This window comes from Castor canadensis, chromosome 8, assembly GCF_047511655.1.
Source record: "Castor canadensis chromosome 8, mCasCan1.hap1v2, whole genome shotgun sequence".
Taxonomy (NCBI): Eukaryota; Metazoa; Chordata; class Mammalia; order Rodentia; family Castoridae; genus Castor; species Castor canadensis.
Genome location: NC_133393.1, coordinates 85,918,262 through 85,941,387, shown reverse-complemented (window position 1 = coordinate 85,941,387; position 23,126 = coordinate 85,918,262). Strand labels below are relative to the sequence as shown.

The following is a 23,126-nucleotide window of genomic DNA, read 5'->3' as shown; positions in this document are numbered from 1 at the left end:
CTGACAGGGTTTTTCCAGGGTGCGTGTGGCAGGGTGTGTGTGGTGCCAGCTTGCTGACCCCCTGGGGACTGTGCAGGTCTGTTGTCTCAGTCCTCTCAGCTTTTCCGACACCCCCAGGATATTTCAGGACTGGTTCCTCTAGTACTTACTGAGGCCAACCCTATGTCCAGGGTCCTTGCCAGCCTCAGAACCCCCTGTGTGTGTGTGTGGCACCTGAAAAGCAGAGGTGGGTGGGAGCTAGAGCATCAGGCACATTCATGAGGACACTGTCCTATGGCCACTGACCTGATCGGCTTTGGGTCCTGAAACCTCTGTGAAACTCTTTCTAGGCACAGCTGCTTTTCTTCCCAGGATCTACCCATTCTAACCCTGTGTGAGAGATCACAGAGAGCACAGATGATCATAATAATATTAGCTCCTGTGCAGTGCTTTGCAGACCCTATAGCCCTTTTCTTTTTCCTTTCTTTTTTTTTTTTGGTGGCACTGGGGTTTGAACTAAGGGCCTCACACATGTAGGCAGGTGCTCTTACTGCCTCTCTACCAGCCAACCCTCCCCCTCATTTTTTTTTTCCAATGCTGGATTCTTTGCACATGCTAGGCAAACACTCTACCACTGAGCTACATCTCCAGCCTTTTCACTTGAGGTTTTTCATTTCATTAGTGCATTCCCTGTTAGGACCCAACCTTATTCTGTACTTTCCTGCAGTCCTCCTTTTCTTTTTTCTTCAGCGGTACTGAAGTTTGAACTCAAGGCCTCAGACTTGCTAAGCAGGCACTCTACCACTTGAGCCATTTTTAAGATAGGGTCTCATGAACTATTTGCTCTGGCTGGCTTTGAACCATTATCCTCCTGATCTCTGCCTCCTGAGTAGCTAGGATTACAGGTGTGAGCCACTGGCGCCTGCAAAGAATTATCTTTCTTTTTTTTTTTTTTTTTTTGGTGGGCCTGGAGTTTGAACTCAGGGTTTTGTGCTTTGCAAAGCAGATGTTCTACTGCTTGAGCCACACCTCCAGTCCTCCAGCAGTCCTCCTTTTCAAAGTCCCAGTCCCTAGAAGAGAAGGGCCTCCATGCTGAGGGCTTGGGTATGGCAGTTTGTCCTTAAACATCATGCATATGCCAAAGGCTTTTCATGTAGTCTTCATTGCACTCCCTCAATAGACTGACAGTGTCTGTTAATGTGTTTGATTCCCTGGCTGAACTATAAACTCTTCTAAGCAGAAACTCTGACTTGTTCATCAGTGTATTGCTGCATTTGGCATATGCCTGGTACAGAGGAGTTGTCAGTAAGTGTTCAAATGATCCAAGCCTTGCATACATGATCTCATTCTAACCTCACTACTTCCCTGAAGGATAAGGAACAATACCCATCCCTGTTTGCTGGTCAAAGCAACGGAGGCTGAGAAAGCAAGAGATGTATTGAATGTCTAATTAGGGGCAGAAAATAATGCATTTCTTCCTCTCCTCTTCTTCCAGCTCATGTGTGTCAGCTCCGCTCACAGCACCCCAACTTGTAGGCCTAAAAGCTCCAATTTTTCAAGTGAAAGTGGTTAGAGACAGTTAGTCCTGGACTCCCCACCTGCTGCTTCTTCCCAACTCTGGGCATTGTGCAGCAGTGGCCTAAGCCCCTTTCTCACCTCTGGCAGCTCAGTAACTTCTTACTTTGGGAGCTGGGGGAGCTAACAGCTCTTTGGGCTATGGATTGACCATTCTCTGCATGATGTTCTTTACCAGAAACTCAAAGCCTTTCAGGTGCCTCCTACACAGGATCAATAGGATGTTTTTCCTTCCCCAGGCTGCCCATGATAGCTGATGGGACTGGCTTGGCCAATGGAGAAAAAGGGAAAGGGATGTCACTGCAGGATTGAACAGGTCCTAGCTCTATTTGCTTTCCAAAGGAAATCTGACCAACAAGGGTCATATTTTACCCATCCAGGGATTGCTGAGAGGCAGCAACAACAGCACAGGAGTCTTGAGGAGAGGGGGGTGATTCTCAAGATGCTGGAACCCTTGTTGCCCTTTGGGGGTGAGGTGCTTCATAGCTCCCACTGCCTTTCTGGTCCTACCCTGGGAGGAAGAATTAGGATTAGGGATAAACCTTGGAATTTAGGAAGGGGTTAGTGTTGTCTGCAGTTAAGGTTAAGGCTAGGGTTTGACCTACACCTAGGGAAAGGGAGAGGATTAGAGTTAGAGATAGGTTAGGGCTCTGAGCAGACTAGCACTCCTGCTGACTCTGGTGAATGCCCATGTACCAGAGGTATCCTGTAGGGGTTGTTGGTAACAGAATCTTCATTCTGATTCTTTGTAGGAGTGGCTAGTTTAATGATTTGCTTATGCACCACACTTGAGTTTCCTTTTGGTTTTGTTGGCTTAAGCCTCAACTGTGTTGGTTTCTACACCTCCTGCTCCTTTCTTCTCTCCCATGAACATCTCTTGAGTTTTAGGGTTCAGGACTAGAGCCCATCACCTGTTCCCTGGATCTTCCTGAGCCCCAGGTTGGGAGCTGGGGTCCTAATAAAGTTTTACCTTGTCAAGTAACCTTATCTTGTGGAAAGGGAGGGGTTCTTAACCACTGCCCAATTCCTAGATTCCAATAGAAGAAAGCTTCAGGTACCAATAACTCCACATCAGAGACAACAGCAGCCTTTCTGCCTGCTTTTGTGTGTGTGTGTGTGTGTGTGTACTGGGATTTGAACTCAGAGCCTCATGCTTGTTAGGCAGGCACTCTACCACTTGAGCCATTCTACTAGCCCCTTCTTCCTGCTTTTCAGAATATGGTCATAGCTATCACTGGACTGGAGCTACTTTCACAACAACTCTTCCAGGTAGGAAAAGGAGACTTAGAGTTTGCTTAATCCCCATTTATTAAGTGAATGTATATGTCCTTATCACACAGGTAGCTACTTGAGACTAGGAAGAAGAACCTTGCAAGATCTTTTGGCTCCTGACCAGGCTCTTCTCTCAGGAGACTTAGATCCCCAGCAGCCTCATTAGGGTCATGTAAGGGTCAGAATCTCAGGGTCCTCTTGCAGGGCCAAGAAAAACAGTTTCTCAACAATGTATCTACCCTATTTGTTTAAGAGGGGTAAGCACCCAAGCCTGGGAGTGGTAAGAGGAGGGAACGGGGACACCACAAACCATGTTCTGGATTCAAGGAAAGCTACCAAGTCATTGATAAAAATAGAGATTTTATTCTGCAGAGGAAGATACTACATTGGTGGGGGCGAGGAGCCACTAATAGCTACAGTGGAAGGAAATACTGATCCCCGTAGGCAAAGACATCTTTTAGAAACAGGTAGAGAAAAGGTTGGAGGGCAAAATGAGAGAAGAATGGAGAGGGAATGGGTTGGGGTGAAGGTGGTCTCTGCAAACCAGGCTGGAACCCAGCACAATAAATAGTTTTATTTACAACAACCAAACTCGTGGTTTTGTATCCACGTTTCAGTGCAAATTATTTACACACTGATGAGGAGGCAGGACAGGAAGGGGTAGGAGGCAGCCGAGGGAGGCATGGCTCACAGCTGTTCAATGGCTGCATGACAGAGGCTGGGAGAATGGGGGGTTTTCTGCTGGGTTCCCCAACCTCATTTTCCATATCACCACAGCTGCCCTTCCACCCTGGAACCTCCTGCAGGTGGAGAGGAAAAAGGTCCTAATACCCAGGAGTGTGCTCAAGGTCTGCACCCTTGGCTGGAGAATGGGAAGGGGCCTGCAAAACGGAAGACAAAGAGGAAGGAGAGAGGGAGAGAGGTCGGAGGAGCAGTGTATCAGGGAGCCCCACACCGTCAGGAGCTGACCCCATGGGGGAGGGGACGAAACCTTCTCTCACCTCCTGGCCAAGTAGGGGGCAGTGCAACAAGGGGTCTCCCGCGGAGAGGGAGGGAGGTAGGTCGGGGCAGGTCCCTCAAGATGGCAAGAGGGTTCGTGCTGCCCCAGGCAAGTGGTTTGAGGAGTCCCCAGGTAGAAGGAGGTGGGAGAGATGGGACACGTACGAACCGCAGGAATGTGGCTGGAGGTACTGGGGTGGGCGAATATCAGGGTATCGAGTGCCAGCGAGTCTGTCTGGGGAAGGCTGCAGGACATTGTTCCCAGGGGCGAGTCCGCGCAGCGCCTCACAGACACTCGTGCAGTACGCGCGTGTGCGTGCAGTTGCGGCAGCTGACGTGGCAGCACCAGTGGAAGGTGCAGTTGCAGCGCTCGGTGACGCGCTGCGTGCGCGTGCGGTGGCCCCGGCCACAGCAGAGCAGCTCGCAGCCGTCCAGCGCTGGCGATGAGCTGTTGCATGCCCGCCCTGCTGTGCCAGCGGTACCTAGGCGTCCGCTATACGTGCAGAAGTTGGGCGACTTCTCGAAATAGACGAGATCGTGGGGGGAGGGCGGCTTGTGTGCAGGGTCTTCGGGCTCCAGGCGCAGCAACTCCGCCCGCGAAGCGCGGTTGCTGCCCCGGTTGCCGTAGAGTACGCGGGAGGCGCCGTCGAAGCGGTCGCGCAGCACGTCGCCCACCGCACGGAGCGTGGGCAGCCGCATCCAGCACGTGCGCACCGTGCACGAGCCGGACATCCCGTGACACTTGCACTCCTGGCGCATCTCGGAGAACACGGTCTGGGGGAAGGAGGGAAGAAAAGGTGTCCCAGGGCACTTGGCAGAGCCAATGCCATCATTCTAGATGCTGCCCCCTCCCGGACGCTGCCGGGACCTCTGCAAAAAGCTCAGGCCTAGCCGAGCCTGAGGGAGGAGGCACAAAATGTCTCCTCGAGATTTGGACCTTTAGCCAAACTCAGCTCCATGCTAGCGAGTCAGGCTCGGTCTCTCAGCCTTATTTTTCGAATCTGTGCGATGGAGGGCCGTAGGCAATTTATTTCTATGTACGTGTCTTGTAACCTTTTCCGTCTTATCTGCCCTCAGCACCGGCATCCCTTTGCTCTCGGTCACCATCTCTTCTCCAACTTCCTACCAAGACTCCCGCTCCCTTGAGAGCGCCCTTTCCTGGTGCCCCTCGCTTTATCACCGACCTTTACTTCCCGAGCCCGAGGTTAGCCCCTGCCACCCTGCTTCGATTGCGGAGCACTCTCAGGCGGACTCACCGTGCGCCCCGCTTCGTTGTTGTGAAGGTTCATTAGAAAGCGCAGGTCCCGTCCCTTCTCCCCGGAGTCCACGAACTCCCGGCCGAAGAGGCGGCCGAAGTCGATGTTGTCGCTACAGCCCCCCCAGTGCCAATCCGGGCCCCCAGGGCCGCGCCGTCGGTAGTCGCACGTGCAGGACTCGATCGAGCCCTCGGAGCAGGAGCGCGCCACAGAATGGGTGACCCCGGCGGAGGTGATAGCGAAGATGAATGCTGTTTCCCGACAGCCTGAGGATGAAGAGATCAGGGATAATGAGAGGGCGCTCAGGGCACCCTCCTTGAAGGGCTTGGGGCCCCGTAGTCCAACGCCCCCACTCCACCCTTGTAATGAATCCTGAGATCGGACGATAGTGCTGGAAAGCTGGTTTCCAGGTCTGGTGCGTGGGCACCTACCCACGAGCACGCTCGTAATCACGCCTTAATGAGACTTCTCAGGGCTCTTTTTTTTTTTTTTTTGGCTCTAGAGCCGAAATGGGGCCGCTCCACAGATTAAAAACTGAAAGGAGGGGAGCAAAGAACTCCGCATCACCTAGACCTCTCCGTAACCCAAACTTTTGGCCCATTTTGGCGGTACAAGCTTTGCTGGGCACGAAGAATGACACATGTCCTCAGAGATCAGCTTCCCAGGCACCTTTGAGACAAGCTGGACGAAGGCTGTGTGGGTCAGCGCGCATCCAGACCCACAGGAACGGGAACTGTCCCGTTCCCTGGGACAGTGGCACAGAAAAGTTAGGCTTTGTGCCCAAGATGCACGGCCGGAAAGAGCCTGTAGAAAGTCTGTCCCGGAGCTAGCTGGCCAGCATGAGGCACTTGGTAGGTTGATGTTGTAACGCTGCGCGCCTGGGACATCTTCCCTGTACTCTCCCGCCTATGCCCTAGGGGTGACCCTGCATTTCCCCTAGTTCCGGAAGCGTCGCCTTCCGGGGCACCCACCTCGGTTGACGATCTTGCCGAAGAGGTGGGGCCCTGGAGCAGTGGGGCAGTTCCAGCGGCGGTTCCGGAATTGCCACTTGCACTCGCGCACGGCGCTCTGCAGTCCACCGCTCACGCTGTGCAGGATCCCCGGGTTTTGGCGGATCAGCCGCCGCTGCTTGCGGCTCAGCAGCTGCAGACTGGGCTCCAGCACTAGCTGTAGACTCTTGGAGTCAGTTAGCAGGTTCGTGGAGGAGGCTACATTCACGATGCCCCTGGTGGGTCGCATAATGAGAGCTCAGATTCGGGAAGGGGACCTGCACCCTACCCATAAAGGCTGTGCCTACCCTGTCCTCTGCCTGAGGCTATGTGCCTGGAGAGAGCTGCTGGAGATCAATAATAAGGTAATGACTAAAATGTTCCCTGAAAGTACTGAGCACCCAGACTTTTTGTACCCAGGAGCCCTAGGCAGAGGAGACACGGGGAGCCCAGAGACTGCATGTCTATCTTGGTTCTCTTTCCATTCAGGCCCTGGAAGGAATTCCTGGCCTGCAGTCCTTGCCCACCCAAGGACTGAAGTGCTTAGGAGTCCCACCCACCCTCTCTCACCTCCTTTCTAAGCTAACACCTGGCCTTGGCTCCTGACCTGACCAGGGGAAACAGCCTCCACCCATGAGGCTGGAACTGGGGTTCAAAGGGAAAGGATGATGTTTGATGGGAGTGCGCTCCCTGTCTGGAGTGCCATGCGCCTCTGCAGGCAAAGTCATTCGCCCCACTTCATCAGAGCTGGAGTCTCTGGGGCAACTCCCGGCCAGAGTGCCCTCATTGTGGTGGAGTGAAGTCAGAGCACGGAGGGAGTCTGTGGGCTGACGGATCCCACAGCGTGAGAGCTGGGTAAAGCTGGCTGCTGGCTCTGCGCCCCCAGGACAAGTGGCGACCCCGCACCAGCTCACTTACCACCATCGGCCACTGCTGTTGGCGGCCAGAGCTGCGGGCAGAGCGGCCAGCGCTAGTAGCAACGTAGCAGAAACCCAGCTGGGCAGCAGCGCCCAGCGCCCCATGGCCTGCCTGGCCTTGCCGGTTCTATGCCGCAGTTGTGGCGACTTTGGCTGCTGCCCGCGACGGTGGGACCGGACGCGGCGGTGGCGGCAGTGGCGAGAGTTCGAGAGTTCGCAGTCTGTCTCTAACAACTCTGGAGGCGGGCGGCGGGCAGCATGGTTTACTGTCCCGGCTGATGGGCTGAGGCGGCCACGGCGGGCGGCACCGCCTCTTATAGTTGCGGCGCTGGCTGGAATGACGAGAAGAGGCTGCCCCGCCGGGCCGCACTGTGACACCAGGGCGCACCGGTCAGGGGCGCAGACAATGGGCAGCGAGCGGGGCCGTGGCTCCCGCCCGTCTGAGCAGAGAGGTGACGGGCTGGCCGTCGGGGCTCACCCCCCGCCCCCTGCCTGGTGGCCCCCGCCTCCGGGTCTGCACTGGCCGCCGACCCCTCCCCTTGGGACGCCCTCCCACGCGCGCTCGCCTCACTTTTCTTCGCGTCCGTCGGGTATCAGCATCCGCCAGGGGGCGCGTCGACAATGTGCTTGGGGAAAACCCTCCCGGAGCCCAAACTGCCTCGCCACGCGAGGTGGGGCTGTCCCCTCGACGTCACCCCTGCCCCGCCGGTGTCCCTTCTCTCCCCCATACTGAATGGCGGAAGGAAAGCTGTGGTTCTGGCCAGCGACTCTGGAGAGACGCTTCCCCGCCCAGGAACCCCCCCCCCCCCGCCCCGACGGCTGGATAGAGAAGGAAAAGAGGGAGACAGGGGCATGGGTGGAGCTGTGGTCAGGGATTCCCGGGGGTGGGGTGGCGGGGTGGGCAGACCAAATGGAACCGGCAGGGGAGAGAAACCTGGAGTCTGCGTGCGCGTGAGTGTGTGTGTATGTGTGTGTGTATAAAACAATGTGAGTGAGAGCAAGAATGATCACGTGTTCTAAGGGGGCATGCCCCTGTGTGTTAGCGCGTTCAGAAGTTCCTAGTTCTATCGAGGAAGATTAGGAATCCTTTCCAAAGAATTTTGGAATTTAGCTCAGGTCATTTTTGTCACATTCATTGCCTGGGGTACTGTGTCAAGTGTGCAGGAAGGAGGTGGTGCCTATGACAGGAGAGACCCAGAAGCTTGTCGGAAGCAGTGTCTGGGATTGTGTTTGCAGGTGAGTGGATGAGTATGTGTATGTGTCACTCCGTTGCCCTGTGTACCCTGTGTCATCCTGTGGTGTGTCACCCTGTGGCATGTGTCAACCTATGCATGTCATTGAGGAAGGTAGCTGAACCTACAATGAAGAGAGTATGAAGATGAGCCAGGCCTGTGTGGCTGAGTCTTTGGCAACTAAGCTCAGAAAGGATGGGTAATGGAGGAGGTGTCAGGTGTGTGTGTGTGGTGATTGGAGGCAGGAACTGGGAAGAATAGGGATGTTGACTGAACAGAAAGAACCTAGTCTAGGGGATTTCTGTCTCCAAGTGTTTGCTTCTCTTGGGATTTTTCTACCAAGTTTCTGTCTTACCCCAAAACTGTTTGTTGTGCTATTTTGTTTTGTTCTTCCACTTTCATAACAAATATACCTAGATGGCTTGTGACCAATCTCATCCACTGAACACTGTTCTCTCTTTGGGAATGCAATTCAGCTTCAAGACCATGGTGATCTTCTATTGAAGAAGCAGCTGCCCTTCCCTTTATAGAACATAGGGGGCACTGCCAGCCTGGTTATCATGCCCCAGGACCACACAGAGATGGCCCCTGGAAGGAGAGGATCCGTTTTTGTTTCTGTTTGTTTGTTTGTTTTTGATAATACTGGGGTTTGAAGTCAGGGCCTCATACTAGACAGGCACTCTACCACATGAGCCACTCTGCTAGCCTTTTTTTGTGATGGGTTTTTCTAGATACTCTCACAATCATTTGCTGGGTCCTGATCTCTGCCTCCTGAGTAGCTAGGATTATAGGCGTGAGCCACCTGCACCCGGCAGATCTGCTCTTTTACATCTCTCCTCTGTCCCATTTCACAGAGAAAACAATAGATGAGGTAGTTGTCCAAGGTCACAGCTAATAAATGAATAAGTAGTAAAGCCATGTGTGGTGGTACACATCTGTAATTCCAGTATTTGGGAGACTGAGACAAGAGGATGGAGAGAGTTCAAGGCCAGCCTGAGCTACATAGTGAGACCCTGTCTCATAAAGACAAAACAAACAAGCAATGATAACAACAAAAGCCCAGACCATTTGACCCAAAGCCCATGCTCTATTTACTCTTCCAGCTGCTTGCCACTGTGCAGCAATGGCAGGCTGGAGCCCTCAAAATTGAGAGAGGTAAAACTGATTTTTGTCTACCTTTTGGGGCCTCTTTTTTCCATCTTCCCTATTTTTTTAGGGTGCTTTCTGGTTAATTTACCCAGGCCTGACCCTAAAGGGTCCCAGAAATTATCAGACTTTCCCACTAAGGTGGAAATCATTCTAAGGAGTAAATAGAATGACATTCAGTTACTATTCCTGGGACACTTGCTTTGTGTGTTTGTGTGTGTGTGTGTGTGTGTGTGTGTGTGTGTGTGTGTGTGTGTGTGTATGTGTGTGTGTGGTACTGGGGTTTGAACTCAGAACCTACACCTTGAGCCACTCCATCAGCCCTTTTTTGTGATGAGTTTTTTTTTTTTTTTTTTTTGAGATAGGGTCTCATGAACTATTTGCCCAGGCTGGTCTTGAACCACGATCCTCCTGATCTCTGCCTCTTGAGAAGCTAGGATTATAGGCATGAGCCACCAGCACCTGGCTACACTTGTGTTTTAAATGAGACATGTACTAGTCTAAACAAAGCTTTATGGAGGTCATTTTTTAAGGCTATGTCCTTCCCAGGCCCTTTTCCTTGCACAGTGTAACTGTCCCCTCCAAATATTTATCCCTGAGTGACAAGGTGAAATAGCCCAGTCATCCTCTGTGGTTCCAAAACCCAGTCTAGATGGCTCAAATAAATGAACACTATCCCTTAGAATTTCTCCCCACTGTGGTGTAGGTCACACCTTTTGGTCTGGTGGATTGATACAACCCCATGGGGGTAGAAAGCAGGTTAGAAGACAGGGGTCTACTGGGGCTAAGCAACAGTGGGGAGACAGGAAAGGAGCCAGTATCCCTTTGTCCCACCATTCCAGAAAGAATTCCTGTTCCTCTCAGGGAAGGAAGGAAAGGAAAAGAGAAAGAGCATCAACATCTGTGAAGGCAGAGAACATAACCATATGTATTGAAAGCTGTCAAAAAAGGTGGGGTGGGAGGGAAAGGGTTGAATGGACCAAAGTAAAATATAATCACAGCAGGGATACATTGAGAAACTCCTTTAAACATTGACTTAGAAATGAATAACGAAAGACAGGACTATAAAATTGGTATAATATGTGGGGGAGGGGTACTTGTGGGGGGGGAGGGTGAAAAAAGGAGAAGATTAAGGTGAAGGAGCACAGTTGATGGACTTCATATACCTATTTGAAATAGAACAATGAAACCTCTGGCAATTGCTTGAAGTGGGGCTGGGAGGGAGTTGAAGGGGAGAGATGGGGACAATCTAATCAATGTACAATCTAAGTCACAGTGAATTCCCCAAGTACAACAAATATATTCTAATAAAAAATTTTTTAAAAAAAGAATTCCTGTTCCTCCATTTCCCAGGAGTTGGGGAGATGAAGGGGAAGGGCTCTGAGTCTAGGTCACAATATGTATGACCTGGTTTTCTTTTCTTTCTTTCTGTACTGGAGCTTGAACTCAAGGCCTACATCTTGAGCCACTCACAAGCCTTTTTTTGTGATTTTTTTTTTTCAGAGTCTTGTGAACTATTTGCCCAGGGCTGTCTTCGAACCATGATCCTCCTGATCTCTGCCTCTTGAATAGTTAGGATTACAGGTGTGAGCCACCAGCACCAGCTTGTTTGTTTGCTTTCTTTCTTTCTCCTTCCTTTCTTCCTTCCTTCCTTCCAGTGCTGGAGATCAACTCAGTATCTTTTCATTCTTTTTCCACTCCAATCATGCCTTTGAACTCACTATCTCTCTTTATAAAAAGACAATCATGAGTAGCCCTCCTGGCCTGACTTGCTCACCCAGAGTCATCCATCCTGAGTTTGTGGGCTTGGAGATATGAGTAGAAATCAGGAGCATTGGAGGACACCATCCAGGAGAGGCCTTGGGGCTCCACTGGAAGAGAGTCCAGTCCCTTGCCCTAAACTCCAGAAAAGCCGAAAGTGGGTACGTGGAAGACGCACTGAGGCAGGTGGCAAAGGCATGCCAAGGAAGCTTCCACGGGTAAGAGTTGAACTTTGGGGACTTTAGCCCCCTTCCTGGTCTGTACTGGCTGGGAGGACCCATGCTGCCTGATGCCCTTTTGGCACTTTGGTGGATTTTTGATGATGTAAACATATATGTATACTTAAAAAAATTAAGAACATCTGTGTTGTATCCAATAGTCAATTCTTAGTTCTCATCCAAGTCAGTCTTCCTAAAATAGCAGACATCTTTGAAAACTTCACTGTTTTTACCTCACTGGAGGCTCTCCTACTTACTCTCTTTACCTGAATATTTTTTTCCTTTTAATTGATACTGGGGTTTGAATTCAGGGCTCTGCATTTACTAGGCAGACAGTCTACCACTTGTCCTGGATCTTTTTTGTTTACTCAGTTTCTAAACATTGAAGTATAACCGGGGTCTAGGAGTACAACTCAGTGGTACAGTACTTGCCTAGGTTCAATCCCCAGCATGGCAAAAAAGAAGTACACTCAGGTTAACTTTCTTCTCAAGTCTACTCAACTCCCCTGGTAAACTTCCAATCTCATGTTTCCTAATTTGTATCTCTGACCCTGAACTCTGGATTTACAAGCCTAATACTTAAGTAAGTATCTCACATGTCCAAAGCTGAACTCTTTTTTTTTTTATTGTTGTGCTGGGTGGAGGTACATTGTGGCATTTATAAAAGTTCTTACAATGTATCAAATATGTCATACTTGAATTCACCCCCCTCCACCTCTCTCTTTTCTCCCTCCCCCCAAAGCTGAACTTTTGATTCCTCCATTACCCTTAGTCTTTCTTCAGTCATTTCTTTTCTCTCTCTTTCTCTCTCTGGGACTCGTTTTGAACTCAGGGCTTCATGCTTGCAAACAGATGCTCTATGGCTTGAACCACACCTCCAGTCCACTTTGCTCTGGTTATTTTGGAGATGGGGTCTTGCAGACTATTTGTCCAGGCTGGCCTTGGACCTCCATCCTCCCTAGTAGAGAGGATTACAAATGTGAGCCACTACTACCTGGCATTCTTCAGTCATTTCTATCTCAGTAAAGGCAAATCTGTTCTTTCAGTTGTTTAAGGACAAAAATCTTGGAATTATCCTTGACTAATACATTGTACAGTGTATGTTGATACAGGGCCTCATGAACTATTTGCCTGGGGCTGGTCTTGAACGGCGATCCTCCTGATCTCTGCCTCCTGAATAGCTAGGATTACAGTTATGAACCACAGGTGCCAGTTTTCCCTCCTTCTTTCTTTCTTTCTTTCTTTCTTTCTTTCTTTCTTTCTTTCTTTCTTTCTTTCTTTCTTTCTTTCTTTCTTTCTTTCTTTCTTTCTTTCTTTTCTCCCTTTTTCTTCTTCTTCTTCTTCTTCTTCTTCTTCTTCTTCTTCTTCTTCTTCTTCTTCTTCTTCTTCTTCTTCTCCTTCTTCTTCTTCTTCATTCTTCCTCCTCCTTCTCCTTCTTCTTCTCTCTCCCTGCCTCAGTCTTTAAACTAATGCAGAACCTGATCCATACTCATCACTCTGTTGCTTACACTGGCAGGAGCCAGTGCCTCTTGCCTGCCTTCCTGGAGCAGGCTCCTGACAGCTCTCCTTACTTCTGACCTTGTCCCCCACAGTCTGTTTTCCACACAACAGACAGGGCCATCCTTTCTAAAAAGAAAGTCGGATCATTTCATTCCCCTGCTCCAATTTTTCTAATGAATCCCCATCTTACTCAAAAGTCAAAATCTTTACAGTGGTTTATAAGGCCTACTATGATCTGACCCTGTTTCTTCCTAGTCTTTGGCTTCATTACCGGACAACCTTTCTCATAGGCTCCCTTGTAGTGACATTTGCTAATGCCTTGAAAGTATCAGGCATGCTCCTTTTTCAGGGTCTATGTGCCTGCTTTTGTGTCTTTGGGAACACCCTTCCTCAGATATCATCATGCCTATGTTCCCTCCCCCCTATAAAATAGAATCCCACCCCCCATCTCCTTTACCTGGCTTTATTTTTCTCTGTGCCATTTTGTTTGTTTTTGAAAAAGGGTCTCCTAACCCAGGCTTGCCTCAAATTTATAATCTTCCTGCCTCAGCCTCCCAAGTGCTGGAATTACAGGTGTGTAATACTATACTCCGCTCTTTGTTGTGAGCACAGATAACTTCAAAGGCTTGAAATAGGAAATCAGTAGCAAACCAACTCCCTGGAATAGGGATGGGAAGAGATATTGGGGAGAAAGAGATCAGAGAAGGGAGCAGGGGAAAAGATTGAAAGTTTGTGGACAAAAGAGCCTAGTTTCTTTGAGGTGCCAGCAGGTATCAGCCCTGAGCAGACAAGAGGGTAAAATTCTGCCTAGGGGAATCCAGGGATTTGTTGGAGCCAACTGATGAATGTGGGAGCTTCCTGAGTGTCCAGCACAGGCTGGCTGCAATCCCTCTGGTGCCTCCGGGTGGTGGCCTTCGATACTGCAGCAGAAGGCATGTGAGGTGGAGGGTAGGCAGCACTGCTGAGCTCACCGCCACAGGCGCATCCATCCCTCCCGGGCCTATAATTTGGGTTCCCCAGGCCTGGCCGCCCCTATCAGCGGCTTAGCAACAGATGAGTCACCCAAGACCCCGGGCCAAGGCAAACATGGGGGGGGGGAGAAGGAGGAGGAGGTTCCTGAGGCTGGCCTGGCTTTAGCCACCGCCTCAGTTGCTTGATCCCCCCAATCTCCAGGGGCCCCCACTCTTTTCTTTGACCCCCGCCCTCCAGGGCCCTAGTGTTCTTCATGTATGGCCCTTGCTACACGCTCCACTCCTATGATGGAAAGAGCAGCCCCCTACTTTTCTCATCCAGAGGAAAAGAGGCCAGCTTGCTCCCACTCCCTCTCTGCAGTGGTGGCAGCCCCCTTCTTTCCCCCTCCTGTCATGGTCCCAACCCTTGTCAAGGTCTCTCTGGTTCCCGCCCCACCTCTTTCCTGGAGCTGGCCGCGTGCTTGGGGTATTAGGCAATGGGTGTGCACCCGCAGCCCTCTCCAGGCCCCGCCTGTCCCACCGCCCTCTAGCTGCCTGCGGGTCAGTGCTCAGGCCAGCCGGTCGGGCTGAGGGCACTGTGGGCCAGCTCAGGCCACCCAGTCAGTCTGCCTGTGGCCTCCTATCCCAGAGCTAGACTTCAGCAGAGAGAGGATCAGAAGTATGTTCCTTGGATTTGGAACAGTTCAGCCTGGGGAACCCCCTGGTCACTGAGAAATTGAAACCTATGGCAGTACTGCTGACCACAGCCCCTTCTTGACACCTGACTGTATGCAGGAGCCCAGCAAGGATATAAATAAATAAATAATAAAAACAAGTCAAAACAGAATCCAAAACGTGAGGAAGATCACACATTTATAGAGAATAGAAATGTCAGTGAGGTCCCGATGGAAAAAGAGGAAATAGAACACCTCCTCCACCTCTTCCAGGGACCTCGGTGGAGTCATAGGTTGACATAGGAAAAAGGACTAGGACACTTGTGGGGATCACTGAATCCAGTGTAAGGTGTAAGGATGGAAGCTACTGAGATAGGGCTTGCAGATTCTGGTGGCCTTAAAAGCCATACATGGGCCAGGTGCCAGCTCATGCCTGTAATCCTACCTACTCAGAAGGCAGAGATCAGGAGGATCATAGTTCAAAGGCAGCTTGGGGAAATAGTTCTCCAGATAGTATCTCGGAAAAACCCATCACAAAAAAACGGCTGGTGGAGTGGCTTAAGGTGTAGGCACTGAGTTCAAGCCCCAGTACTGCCAACACACACACACACACACACACACAGGGTTTGGCCCTTGTCCTCCAAAAGGGAAGGAGAGTCTGGTGTTCCCCACTCCATTAAGTGGAGAAAAGCAACCTCTGTGATTCAGGCTGTCCAGGTCATGGACTATGTGGCACTTCAACTCTCCATCCAGTTCAGGGTATGGCACATAAATATGGTCAGGAAAAATCCTAACAGACCTAAATCCCCAATGTCCTCTCAGAAAACTACTCTGCCCCATAGCCGGTGGCGCTCTCTTCAGCACAAGGCAGAACCTGCCGCAGCACAGACTGGAGGCTGGCTGTTCAACAGGGATGCTAAGGAAGAGGTGATTGTGGCTGTGTGTATCAACCTGGAACCCACAGCTTCTGCTTACAGGGTGGGGGGTGGTCTCTGAGTCAATGCGCCTTGGGTGCGCGGGGCAAGTCGTGCTTTAGGCTGCGGTCTGGCAGGGGCTGGGGGCGGTTGGGAAGCCTGGGGCCCCTCTCTGGCAAAAATAGTCCGCAGTGGTTAGAGCTACGAGGGTGAGTCAGGCGAGAGTGCGGTGGCGCCTAACCCCTTCGCTGCCGCTGGAGCTCCCTAAGGCATTTTTGCCTCCGCCTGTGCACCCCAAGACCAGATTCTTTCCAGGCTGCCTTCGAGCTAGGCTCAATTTGGGACCCTGAGGCACTTTTCAGCCCATGTGAAGGAAGTCGACGAGGCTGGAGCGGGAATCCAGGCCACCGAAGTGCATACCCAGGAATCTCGGGAAGGATAGGAAATCTCTATGGGAAGCCTACCAGGAAAGGAAGCGAAGTACCGACTGCAGATCTTTAGGACTACCTGAGCCTCTTGGCTAGGGCCAAATTTCAAGGCCAAAGCTGACCCCTCCCAAGGGGCAGGCATTGGGCTCGGAGGTGGGCGGGAGCCAAGCCGCACAGTCGAGTGCCTCTCCGGCAGGCTCCAAGTGACCTGCGGTGCGCTCACGGTGTGGACTCTTTAAGCGACTGTCCAACGCCTGAAACCAGAAGATAGTCCAGCTCAGTCCTCATCTTATTAAAGGAGCTTTCCAGCCACCCTGCTCTCTGTGGAGAAACTGAGGCAAAGAGAAATGATGAAAGATATTGCCATTTGGGCCAGGTTCTGGCTCTTTAACCTGGGTCCCTGCCTACAGCCTTGGCGACCCCAGAGCAGGTGAGAGGAACTCCGGCCACCTCCTACTTCAGTGGAGCCAAACCCGAACCCTGGCGTCGGGGGAGAGGGTGTGTGTGCGTGTGTGTACGCGCATGCTGGGGTGGGGGGAGCGGCTGCGTTCCCCTGGTCAAGGCGGGGGGTGCGGGGGGGGGTGGGGTGGGGATGCCCCGGGCTCGGGGAGGGGCCGCAGAGCCGCCCGTGAGTTAGGCACGAGCAGAGCCAGAGCCCCCAGTGCTTTTCTTGCTCTCTCGTTAGCTCGCTCTCTCGATCACTCCCTCCCTTCCTCCCTCCCTTCTTCCCGGCGGCCGCGGCGGCGCTGGGGAAGCGGAGAAGAGGAGTGGCCCGGCCCTGGAAGAATGCGGCTCTGCCGAGGGGGCAGAACCCGATACAATCTCCCTACGGTTTAAGCCCCAAGTGGAGCCCAGGCGCCCGGACCCTGCACCCGAACCACTGGAGGTAATGGAAACCGGGAAAGCAGGGAGGGCTGAGAGGCGCACACCGGGACCAGACAGCACGCGGGTAGTCAGACAGACAGACACACGCATCCACCCACAAAAGCACAGGCACACAGAGAGAGCCAGAGATATTGCTAGAGATAAAGGCACAGAGAATAAAGGAGTGCCTCCAGATTTAGAGAGCAGTGAACGCCAGAGCAGAGGGGTGGGGACCAAGGCTGAGAACCGTGGGGACCAGACGGGTGGCCCGCTGAGGAGGGAAGCGCGTATTAGGAAAGGGGGTGAGGGGAGACAGGAGACAGGAAAGAGGACTCAGTTTCTGACAACATCCCTTGCAGTAGGGCACCAGGTTTCTCTCCTGGCCTTTGCCACACCTGGAGCCTCTCCTTTTTCCCTGCTGGGTAGGGAGGGGATAGAGTGAGGTGGGGATCCTGGTCTTGGACCCTTCTGACATAGCTTGCCTGTCATTGCCAGCACCTGGAGGCGACACCCCCTCTATGTGGTGGGGAACCCCCTCCCAATCTCTTCCCCCTAGCCCTGTAAGGGCGGGGAAGTCAGTCATGGGGCCCTGGAAGAGGGAACAGTGGGTGAGGTCCTGGAGCCAGTGTTTGAGTGTCAAACTGTATGTCTGAGTTTGCATATGAGTATGTGTTGTCCTTGTGTCGGGCACTGTGTCTAATTGGGCAAGGCTCCAGGGGCGCTCCCCAGAGTTCCCAACTCTGAGGCTTGGCCCCTTCTTCTTTAAGGGATCCAGGATTCAGGGAATCAAGGGGGTGGTTCTCACTGGTTTGTTTGGGGAGGGGTGAGAAAGGTCAGTGGGGCGGCACCGGTAGCTTAGAAAACCAGAAGACCGAGGTAGGGCATCCTTTGGTTCCAAGGAAACACCCTATTCCAAAGCCAGCATCAAATCTCCTGGTTCCTTAGGCGCTGATCGATCTGCCCACCGGAGCCTCCGGGCTTCGACATGCTGGAGGAGCCCCGGCTGTGGCCTCCGCCCTCGGGCCTCGCGGGTCTCCTGTTCTTGGCCTTGTGCAGTCGGTGAGCAGTTCTCCCGGGGATGGGGGGAGTTGGAGGGAGTGTGAGTCCTGGACCACAGACCCCAGTAGATTTCTCCGTTCCCAGGGCTCTAAGCAATGAGATTCTGGGCCTGAAGCTGCCCGGTGAGCCACCGCTGACCGCCAACACAGTGTGCTTGACGCTGTCGGGGCTGAGCAAGCGGCAGCTAGGCCTGTGCCTGCGCAGCCCCGACGTGACGGCGTCGGCGCTTCAGGGTCTGCACATCGCTGTCCACGAGTGTCAGTACCAGCTGCGCGACCAGCGCTGGAACTGCTCGGCGCTCGAGGGCGGCGGCCGCCTGCCGCACCACAGCGCCATCCTCAAACGCGGTGAGCCTGACGGGGTGGGTCTGTGCTGCCGCCGAGGCTAGGGGATGGGAGGCACGTCGAGGCGCGCGGAGGCGGGAAAGGACCGGTTCATGGCTCCCGGGAGGGGCCTTTTCGGGAATTTCCCCCCGGGAGCCGAGCCGCGCTGAGCCGGGTTTGGGCACCAGTCTGGGCCTCTCCGCGCCTGACTTCCACCTGCGCGCTGCTGGCAAGGCAGCTGGGTTCCTGCTCCCCTATGCTAGCCCCCCCTTTCGTGTCTCAACCCAGCTCTATTTGGGTTGCACCTGTGAACAAGAGATACCCTCAGCCCTGGAAGCTTCAAACGCCCCTCTCGTCTCCCCCGTTTTTCTTTCTCCTTCCTTTCTACTGGGACAAGCCCAGGCCGGTGTCCCCAGAGTCTCAGCGGGGGTGGGGTGACGCCCCCAACCGTTTAAGGGTTAAACCTGCTCCCCTAATTGCTGGGGTTCCCAGGAGCCAAAGCTGGGAACAAAGACCCTGATGGCTTTGAAGCTGGGGAGCAGCCCCCTCCTCTGTGCTGTGGGGGGGCCCCAGGTGTCGCTCACCTGAGCAGGTGGGGTATGGCTAGAGGGATGGAGAACAGGTCACTGCTGGCCTGGTCTGGAAGGAATGGTCTGGGAAGCTGTACAGTCTCTCATGCCCTTCTGGAGTTCACTCCTGCGGGAGTAAAGATCCATGGGGGTTCAATCCAGGGGTGGGGGCAGTGTTTTGGGGACTATGGGGTTAATAGGCAGCTGCCATCTGCAGGGGAATTCCCAAGACTTGTTCAAACAGCTTCACCCTTGAAGGGCTGGGGGATCACAAGGCTGGCCCAGGAGTCCTGGATCATGGGGTAAGAAAGGCCTGGGCTCAAAGGAGGTGCTGTCTTTCATCTTATCAGGGCTCCAGAGAGTCCCTGCTTAAAATGAAGTGAGGGACCCCTTCTTTTTGTACAGGTCTGTGTAGGGGAAGGCTTTGACATCCAAATGGTGAGCATGTCTATCTAAGCCTGGGAAAAGCTTATCATCCTGTGCCTCTGTGACCCCCCAAAACATAACAAAGAGGCCAACCTTTTAAGAGGGCCTTAGGGAAAATCACCCCTCTGCCTCTCTCCTCCTACCAGTGTTTTATAGGGTAATAGCAGGTTAGGGTAAACATAAAGGGCAGTCTTGAAGGGCAAATATAAAACTAGAACCTGGGAAGGGGAAGGACAGCCCTACAGCTCCAGTGTGTTGGGGGTGCTTGGGTGGTACAGAATAGGTTGGTTAAAATACTGATTTTAATAACTCTGAAGGAAAAAAAAAAAAGTACCCAAAAGTCTTCTGCCTCCCACCCCACTCAAGCGCTCCCTGCAGGGCTGGGGAATTTCTAAGACTTTCAGATGTAGAACTCCTTGAACACATCTTCAAAGTCCTTGGGACTCTCTTAGTCATCTCTCACCTCCAAGGGTCTCTCCTTCTGGGCTGGCTCTGCCATCCACACCTGAAAACCACAGACTTTACAGAGTGAGGATAGACCTCAGAGATCATCCTGACCCATGGATGTCCCTTTATAGATGAGGAAACTGAGGCCCTTTCTTGTCCTATGACTTTTCTCCCAAATGGCTAATAAGTGGCATAGTCAAGATCAGTTAGGAATTTCTGGCATGGAGGGTGGCTGCCTCCCAGTTCTGTCTGTCAACCTTACCTACACCATCACACTGTTCTCACCCCCAGGTTTCCGGGAGAGTGCTTTCTCCTTCTCTATGCTGGCGGCTGGGGTCATGCACGCGGTTGCCACTGCTTGCAGCCTGGGCAAGCTGGTGAGCTGTGGCTGCAGCTGGAAGGGCAGTGGTGAGCAGGATCGGCTGAGGGCCAAGTTACTGCAGCTGCAGGCACTATCCCGGGGCAAGAGTTTCCCCCACTCTCTGCCCAGCCCTGTCCCTGGCTCAAGTCCCAGCCCTGGCCCCCAGGACACATGGGAATGGGGTGGTTGTAACCATGACATGGACTTTGGAGAGAAGTTCTCTCGGGACTTCTTGGATTCCAGGGAAGCTCCTCGGGACATCCAGGCACGAATGCGAATCCACAACAACAGGGTGGGGCGCCAGGTATGTATGTGCATCTTGTCCTGGGTCTCTCTGACTTTTTTTTTTTTCCTTGAGACAGGGTCTTGCTATTTGGCCCAGGCTGTCCTCCTGCCTTAGCCTCTCAAGTGCTGGCATTACAGGCATGAACCACTACACTTGGGTTTCTATTTTGAGGAGTGGCTAGAGTCTGAGAGTCCCAGGAGAGTAATAGGATGAGGTAAAATGGGTGATCATCACTTGCCATCAGCAAGTCACTCAGCCTAGGTTTTGCATCTGTAGTAAGTGCCTGATGATATCCTACTTCACAACATTGGTAAGGTCAAACTACCAAATAGTGCCCCCTATATAGTGCCTAGGCCTTGGCTCATTACATGGTAGCTGTTATTACAACTGCCTTCCCTATGGACTTTAGGGGTGCTCTGGGTCATACTCCCCATTTTATCAGTGCTTATTTTAGAAAGAGCACTGGACTGGGAATCAGGACAACTGAAGTTGAGTTCTGGCTCTGTTATCAGCTAGTGATCAAAGACGGGCAAATCGTGCTACTCTGGATGCAGTCTCTAATCATAAAATGAGGGAGTTGCCTTTTTTCTTCTGATACTCCATTTGTCCCTCCCTGTAATCTCTGTTCCTCTTCCTCTCCCGTGTCCCTGGGCTCTATCCATTTGCTGTCCTGCCCTTCAACTCTTTCCCCTCTGATGATGTAGGTGGTAACCGAAAACCTGAAGCGGAAATGCAAATGCCATGGTACATCAGGCAGCTGCCAATTCAAGACATGCTGGAGGGCGGCCCCAGAGTTCCGTGCTGTGGGGGCAGCGTTGAGGGAGCGACTGGGCAGAGCCATCTTCATCGATACCCACAACCGCAATTCCGGAGCCTTCCAACCCCGCCTGCGTCCCCGTCGCCTCTCAGGAGAGCTAGTCTACTTTGAGAAGTCACCCGACTTCTGTGAGCGAGACCCCGCTGTGGGCTCGCCTGGCACAAGGGGCCGGGCCTGCAACAAGACCAGCCGCCTATTGGATGGCTGTGGCAGCCTGTGCTGTGGGCGTGGGCACAACGTGCTCCGGCAGACCCGAGTTGAGCGATGCCATTGTCGCTTCCACTGGTGCTGCTATGTGTTGTGTGATGAGTGCAAGGTCACAGAATGGGTCAATGTGTGCAAGTGAGGGTCAGCCTCACCTTGGGGCTGGGGAAGGGCACTGTGTGAGAGGGGCACCTTTTCAGCCTGTTGCTCCGATTTCTGTCCAGGGTCAATCTTGACCCCCTGAACATGTCTACCTGGAAACAGCTTTGGGGGTGAGGATGGTCAAGTGGGGTCTGTGATGTACAGCCTTATCCCCACAGTTAGAGGGCCTCTGGGGGAAGCTGTCACTGCCTCTGTTCCTTAAATACCTGCGGGGAATATGATGAAATGCACTGTATTGCTCCTCTCTTTTCAATCCCAGGTCCCTCCCCTTTAACCCCCTCATACTCCTTTTGGATGGAGAGCCCCTATAGTTTGACCAGTCCTCTTCCTTGAGGGATAAATCCTGGCATTATGTGGAGCCATTAAGACCTATATCTAGAAAGAGACCACTCCCTCCTACTTTCAGTTCCCAAACTCCTCTACTGCAACTTGGACCCCCACATGTGGGGCCAAGGGAGACAGTAGTAGTAGAGGTTTCTCTTGGAGAAACAACAGTGCTGGAGGAACTCTCCTGAGTCTTCAGAGAGCCCTTAGGGAAGGAGGTCTCCTTCCATTCATGTTAAAGTGGTCCCTTCAAAGGAAGGGTTTTACCTAAGACTCTTGGAGTCTCTTTTTTCCTTCTTCAGCAGGAGGGGTGGGAATGGATAATTTATTGTACTGAGATTTGTTCTTGGTTCCTGTTTGAAACTGAAATAAATTAAGCTACTGGAATGGTGGATGCAGAGGGTGATATATCTAGCCACACTTGGTATACCAATCCATGGTTTATTTTCCAGGTGAATTCTCCTACACTGCTATATGCAAAGACTTCATTTATGTATATTCTGCCGAGTTCCACAAAGGATTTGAAATGATCCTCAGTGACTTACTTGGCAACTTTTAATTTGTAAAAGGCAGAACTTTTAGGTGGAAGGGGTTAGAGATCCAAATGGAGGCCCCCCCTTCTTTACTTTCTAAGCACCTTAACTCCAGATATCACCTTGACCATTGCCTTGAAGAAGGCTTAGCAATTTTTCTTTTTTTCTGTAAAGAGTTAAATGGTAAATATACTCGGTTGTCTATATGGTGGTTTTTGTCTGACTACTCAACTCTGCCATAATTACTCAACTCTGCTGTTACAGACCAAAAGCAGCCATAGGAGGCCAGGGTGGGAGGGAGGGGGAACAAAAGCAGCCATAGGCCATATGTAAATAAATGGGCAAACTGTGTTCAGTAAAAATGGGCCACAGGACCAGATCTGGTCTAACTTCCTACCCTATACAGTATGAAGTCACATTTTATCTGGAGTTTTTAAGTCCTTAAACGTATCTCAGTACTGAACTTGGACCCAAAAGAGCAGGTGCTTTTCTCTCTGTCTCCAAACCAGAGAACTGAGGTAGATGCAAGTCTGATGGGAAACATGAAAAGGATTCCTATGCTCAAAATGGGAGTTTTGTTTTTGTTTGTTTTGTAAGGCAGTGTCTCAATATGTAGCCCAGACTGGCCTGGAAGTCACTATGCAGCCCCGGTTTGTCTCAAACTCATGATCCTCCTGCCTCACCCTCCTGGGTGCTGGGATTACAGGTGTGTACCACCATACTCAGCTAAAATGGGAGTTTTTGCTCTGGAAACCAGCAAATCTAGCATGTTTTCCTATTGAATTGTTTCAATTGTACTTTGAACTTCCTTATTTTTCAGAGTTCTTTATTTTTGAAGAGATGATCAGAGAGAACAGAATTTCTTTTTCTTTCTTTTACCCTTTCCATTCCCCTTCCTTCCTTTTTCTTTTTTTGTTGGTACTGGAGTTTGAACTCAGGGC

General features: G+C 52.0%; 2 protein-coding genes across 2 annotated transcripts; one reads left to right on the top strand and one right to left on the bottom strand.

The window, feature by feature from the left end:
• Positions 1-4,110: 4,110 nt before the first annotated feature.
• On the bottom strand, positions 4,111-7,254 carry Wnt1 (Wnt family member 1). The gene is made up of 4 exons (XM_020177013.2): positions 6,989-7,254; positions 6,053-6,306; positions 5,082-5,347; positions 4,111-4,599 (listed from the first exon to the last, which is right to left on the bottom strand). The coding sequence occupies exons 1-4, from the start codon at positions 7,090-7,092 to the stop codon at positions 4,111-4,113; spliced, it is 1,113 nt and encodes a 370-aa protein (XP_020032602.1). The 5' UTR covers positions 7,093-7,254.
• Positions 7,255-15,519: 8,265 nt separating this feature from the next.
• Wnt10b (Wnt family member 10B) lies at positions 15,520-22,394 on the top strand. Its single transcript, XM_020176996.2, has 6 exons — positions 15,520-16,240; positions 16,496-16,696; positions 17,620-17,733; positions 17,818-18,080; positions 19,790-20,163; positions 20,850-22,394. The coding sequence occupies exons 3-6, from the start codon at positions 17,660-17,662 to the stop codon at positions 21,306-21,308; spliced, it is 1,170 nt and encodes a 389-aa protein (XP_020032585.2). The 5' UTR covers positions 15,520-16,240; positions 16,496-16,696; positions 17,620-17,659; the 3' UTR covers positions 21,309-22,394.
• The last annotated feature ends 732 nt before the right edge of the window (positions 22,395-23,126 follow it).